Source organism: Bos javanicus, chromosome 7 (genome assembly GCF_032452875.1).
Source record: "Bos javanicus breed banteng chromosome 7, ARS-OSU_banteng_1.0, whole genome shotgun sequence".
Lineage (NCBI taxonomy): Eukaryota > Metazoa > Chordata > Mammalia > Artiodactyla > Bovidae > Bos > Bos javanicus.
Window position 1 is genome coordinate 50,742,345 of NC_083874.1, and position 6,000 is coordinate 50,748,344.

The 6,000-nt window shown below is 48.5% G+C and overlaps 1 protein-coding gene across 3 annotated transcripts in view; it reads right to left on the reverse strand.

The window, feature by feature from the left end:
* NRG2 (neuregulin 2) overlaps positions 1-5,578 on the reverse strand; it is a 195,113-nt gene extending 189,535 nt beyond the window's left edge. For 2 of the 3 annotated variants that reach the window (XM_061423650.1, XM_061423647.1), the window contains exon 1: positions 4,523-5,578. In XM_061423650.1, the coding sequence (XP_061279634.1) occupies positions 4,523-5,225 (703 nt within the window). In that variant the 5' untranslated portion in view covers positions 5,226-5,578. The remainder of the gene's footprint in view (positions 1-4,522) is intronic. The other variant, XM_061423648.1, reaches the window with a different exon arrangement.
* Positions 5,579-6,000: the final 422 nt, after the last annotated feature.

A 6,000-nucleotide genomic window follows, 5' to 3' on the forward strand; every position in this document is an offset into this window, starting at 1 on the left:
CACAAAATGCACTGTCATGGAAAACCTCTTAATGGCAAAGTATCTGAAAAATAAGTTGGCATTTTTATTCCTTACCCTAGGGTTATATTTGTAAGGCAGGATACTGGTTGAGATCTTGAATTAGGTTTAAAAAAAAGTTATATATATACTACTGGGGAAGAATTTACCATAATATTGACTTAATGGAAAAATTAACATTCTCCATCTGTTAAGAAAAAATACAAGATTACTTTGAAAAATATTTTGCTTTTAGGGAAATACACATTTCAAGATACGTAATAATTGCCTAAGATCTGGGTAGCTGAGGACAGGGGAAAAGAAGGAAACTTTTCGCTGTATATTCTTGTGTGCTTTCTAAATTTTGAGCCATATGAAGGTTTTACATATTCAAACTATATATAAATCTTATAAGAGAAAAGTTAATGATATGTTTGCTATTAGAAAATGAAATTAAAATATCCCAGATAATAAAAGATAGTTAAGAGCACTGGGACCAAGAAGAAGTTAGTCGCCTACTTAGTTAATATACCACCCCCTCTAGCTCCCAGATCTTTTGTTAATTCAAGCTGATAGTTATTTCTGTTCAGACATGGGAGTTGGGGGAGGTGATAAACTGCCCTCTAAAAAAAAGGGGGAGTCTTCTCCAACAAGATGTAGATTCTCCACAAATCCCATTAACACTAATCAGCATAATGATTAAGCACATTGTGGTTAAGTACTCTAGTTGATAACAACTCCTTAAGAAAAAAAGGTTCCCATAGCGACAGGTATGGGCTTATCATCAAACTCAGCTTTTCAGCACCAGACTTGGTGTCACAGATAGGAGAAATAAGACTGGTTCAGTATTAATCTGGAGGCCTGCTTTTTGAACTTCACTTGACTTCACCCATTCAAAAGACACTTATGAGAATCCCTCTGTAAACCAGGGGCAGTACCAAATATTGAAGGGCAGGAAAGGAGAAAGACCTCAAAGATAAGATATGGTTCCTGCCCCAAGAATCCCTATCGGCTGAGAAACACAGCCACTGAAAGAAATAATGACATTATAATGATAATTCTACCCTTAAATCTATAACCAAGCCTGTCCTCACTACTAGGACCGGTCAGTTTCTAATCTACTTTCACTTTCCCATCTTCTAGCTGCAGCACAGCTGGGTTTCCAGCTGGCTGGGGAAGAAAAGATTCTTTAAATAAACAGCATTTTAAAAAGATGCAGTTGCTTTTGCTATACTGAATGTTGTGGACCACCTTGCTCTAATATGTGAATCTGAGTGCCACATTAATTTAAACTATTCTAAAGAACATAAAGATCCCTAGGAATACACCTTTTCTATCTTTAACAACAAAGTACACTATATATTGGAAGAAAAGGCCAATTCAGAAAGTCCCAAAGGAAGAATGATTTTTCTTTAAAAAAAAAATTATATTTATTGCATCTATTTAATAATGAAACAATTTAAAAGCCATATACATATAGGAGAGCAACAAGAAAGGGTGTGATTAAGCCAAAATATATGCAACCATCATTAAAAATGCAGGACTATTTGCAGAACAGGATGCTTTCATAGCATTGTACAGAATTTCTAAACCCTGAGAGTCCTTTTCGAATCTTTTTCCTGTCCTTCCCTCAGAAGGTGCAGAAAACACATCCCTGTATGTAGTCTTCTGAGAAATGCAAAGATTTTACTCCACTCTTTACCACCAGAGGTAGTAATTTGGGATGAATGATACACATTAGATCTATAAAAAAGGCCTCTGGCAAATACTGCTATTCCAGGAGGATTTCACAGGCTTCAAGTCAACATTTCATACTTGTGGTAAAATTACTCACTTGCGAAGACCTTCATCTCTCCATAGGGCACCTTGTCCCCAGATCCTGGCCCACCAAAATACAGCTTTCTGAAAGATCTCCCTAGGAACCATACCTCCCAGAACCCAGACAGTTCAGAGCTGAAACTGGCTAAACAAAGTAACAATTCAACCACAGTTGCTCAATATAATGGCCATGATGACAGTTTCCAGGTGCCAGTTTCCCTATTTTGCAATGGGCAGATCTGCTCCAAGGAGAAAATGTTCCCAATGACCCTTTGGCCCAGAGGGTTTTCTTTAGACATAGAAAACAGAAAATGAATTTGTTAGTTATTTCCTGCTGAACACAAGGAAGGTGTTGTGGTTAGTTAAAAGGATTTGCTTCCTTATTTAATATACCATTACTAGTGCATGTTTTCTTTAAAAACATTGTAGAAAATAAGAAAATGCAGTTTATGCTCTTCTGTCATATTATCACCAGTTCCACACGTTTTCTCCAGAAAATGTCCTTTAATTTCTAATCTCCTTACCTAAAGCTCCCCCCAACCTGATGAGTATCTATTTACCATCAATTCAAAGCAAAAATTTTTGTATTCTAAAATGTTTACTCCCATACATGTTCCTGCCCCTTGATAATCTGTGATGTGAGGGCCTTCTCATGAGCAGTGCTTGCAGCCCTAAATTTACCTTTCTGAGAACTACATTACACATGCTATGTTTACGAGATGATCGCAACCTAAAAGTGGACTATATTTCTGACCCCGAGGTCTTCCATGATCTCCACATTCAACTATTAAGCTATTAAACACTCACTAAAACAAACAAGGTATAACTGAAGGAAGAAGGGGGAACAGAGGAGCAAGACAGGGGATGATGACCACTGGGGCTTGGTGCACCAGCTGGGGATTAGGTGGTGATGTACACAGTGCTCACTCAGGAGCAACTCACTGAAAACCCAAACAGAAGCTGTCCTTGGACAAGGTTCAATAAATGTTTTTACTATCTATTTCTCGCTGCATAATACAGTTCCACAGCTCCCCCAAGGAATCTCAGGGGGAAAAAAAAATCACTTAACAGAATAAAAAATTAGAAATTCTTAACTGGTCTCAACTTATCATAAAATGTTTCAGAGCATAAAACCAACATTAAAGAGCAGTCAACAATATTCCTCAGAACAATGTCAGAGACAGAAACTGTTGTTATCACCAAAAGTTTCTTTCTTCCTTAAGACACTGCAAGATTCTTCTGATTAAAGTGATCACAGTTTAACATAATACCTAGATATAGTCCCACCACAAATTAAAATTTGTCTTCTGAAGGACAGGGGCAGGGAGGGGGCGGGGGACATGCGGTAGAAAAGAAGCTTCCAAAAGTCAAAGGCATTGATCTAGAAAAATGAGGGCAGCAAAACTTCCTCCGAGCTGTTACACATTCTTTGCTACTCAGTCTTATTTACACTACTCAGAAGCAGTTGGTAAACTAGTAAATATACCAATTTCTATGACAGACCAGGGTATCTATCACAGTTCAGTGACTGCACAGCTCAGACGCACAGTGCAAACATCAAATTCAGCTTCAGTTGGGACGAAATGAAACCCCAATATGAATAAGCACAAGACAGGCTAACACCAAACACTCCAGTCCAGCCACAGTTTGGTTTGAAATAGCTTCCTGAGAAGTAATTACTGGATTCAGGGACAAAGAGGAAAAGATCTTAAACTGACATTTCTTTGACTTTTGACATGGGAGACTCCATTCCCAGCTGCACATATCGACAGACTTCAGTGTTGTTTCTCATCACCTGCCTTCCTGTGCAGCACCCAACATCATAAAGATGAGATATGCAGTCAACACATCCTGCGCGGTAAGATGTCAGAGCTGAACTTCCCAGCATTCAGGAGAAGTTACTCTATTTCACCCGTCATCACAAGCAACAGACCTAGGAAGATCTCGCAGAAACAGCCAAAACAGCTGTCTGCTCACTAGTACTGGAGGTTAAGAGAGGGCTGTGCAACCAGCTCAGCAAAGACAAGCAATCACGATGGAGGAAAACAAAACAAAACAAAACCCTGAACCACATGGGGGACAGAAAACAGTAGCAGAAAAAGTCCAACTCTGCCTGCGCCAGCCAGCGGTGTGGATGAGCTGAGCCCGAAGCCCAGGAGAGGAAGGAGGGGGCGGGGGCCATCATTCCCTAGGAGAACTTGTAAGCGGAGGCCTTCACAGCCTGGGAGTCTGCCCAGCTGCTCCTGCAGACCCTGCCAGCCTGGGCAAGGCAGGCCCTTGGGAGCAGAGCGGGCAAGGCCTCCGAGGGTCACTCCTGACTCACTGAGCTTCGGGCCAGCAACACGCGGACCTCTCCGTTTTTCCTGCCGCTACTGGGCTATGATGGCAGCTTTCCAGCCCCACATGCCATACATCAGCCGCAGATCCCTGCTGGCACAGGCCAGCGCGTCCCCCCGCCCCCCAGCCCTGGCACACTTCGAGCCTAATCTTCTTTCTCCCCAATACCAACCCCGTCACCCACCATTCCAAAAGCCCTGCTCAGGGGCAGCCCCACCACCAGTTCTCCCGCCACCCCCCATCCCCACCCCTCACCAGCGGCCCCGGGCGCTGCCAGGCCCGGGCACCTGCAGATACCTCCCGCCCCACCCCCATCTTCCACCACCTCGCCCCTCCCCCCTTTCTCCAGCAGAGAGAGGGGGCAACTCACCGCAGTCAGTGCACAGGATCTTGCCCACCTCTTTCTTGAGGTTTTTGCCGTTGGTGTTGAGAGGGGCAAAGGCTGTCTTAAAGACCAAGGGCTGCTCCGTGGGCTCCAGGAAAAAGATATAGCGCTGGTTCCTTTCGAGCGGCGCACAGGAGCCCACGCTGATCACCTGCTCGCGCTGCAGTCCCCCGCTCCGGAGCGGCCACTTGTCCAGCACCTTCACCAGCGCCACCCGACCCGAGGCGGGCGGCTCGCGGGTGCTGTTGGAGCTGGAACCGCCGCCGGCCGGGGCCAGCCCCTGTACCTTGCCCTCCACCACCACGGGCGCCTTGTACGCCTGGTCCTGCACCGACTTGAGGCTAGGCGAGTAGCAGGCGAGTGACACACCGAAGAGCAGCATAGAGAAGCCGGGGGCCGGGTCGCGCCTCATGCCTCCGGCGGCTGCGGCTCGCGAGCGGGCGGCGGCTCTCCGGGCTGCGGGGCTGCGGAGCTGCGGCTGTTGCGGCGGCCGCGGCTTTGGGGGCGCAGCGGGACGAGAGATGCTGCTGCTGTTGATGTGGCTGCTGCTGCTCCTGCCGCTCTCGCCGCTGCTGCCGCTGCCGCTGCTGCTGCTGCTCCTCTCGCTGCTGCTGTCGCTGTAGCTGCTGCACCGAGCCTTCTCCACTGGCGGCGGCGGCGGCAGCGCTAAGCAGCAAACCTGCCGCATCTGGCCAGGCCATTTGGGGGGCTCCGCCGCTCCGCCGCCGCCGCCGCCGCCTTGGGAGGGGAAACCAGAGCCCGCTGGAAAACCGGAAACAGCGTAACGTTAGCGCCCAGTAGCCCTCCACCGGCGGCCCGGGGAGGTGGCCCAGCTAGGGCATGGGGGCAGGCGGCGAGCGGGCCGAGATGCGCAGCGCGGAGCGGCGCAGCGCTCCCACCCTGCGCGCCGGGACCGGGAGGAGGATGCGGAGGATGGGACGTCCTCCCACTTGCTCTCTCGCGCCCCCTCTACCCCCGAACCGAGTAGGGAGCGCGGCTTCTGCAGGGGAAGCTTGGGACTGCACTGCTTTAGTGCCCAGCTTCAGGCCCCGCAGGGAAGCGGGAGGAATCGTGCTACCCTGTGCTTTGGGGATTTATGGGCAAGACAGTGGGGGTAGTGCGTGAGCAGAGGGCGGGGTAGAGGTAGCAGATTCTGGTACCGTCCTATGAAGGTGGGAGTAGGACACAGGGTGTACCCTACCTTTGGACATCGGCTGTGGGAGCCAGGGAGATGCCACGGCTCGGGTGACTGACCTGCCTCCTGGGTTGTATATTCCCTTCCCCGGCAGGACCCTAGGGGCCAGTCCCTAATTGAGCCCACGGGCTTGGCCCTCCACCGCCTGCTGAGTGGCTGGAGATTCGAGTCAGCTGGGGAGGATCCCAGCCCCGTCATTTGGGGGAAGAGTTGAGGCTATATGGAGTCTTGGCTAGGCGTTGGGGCCACCCAACCAGGGGTGGTGGTT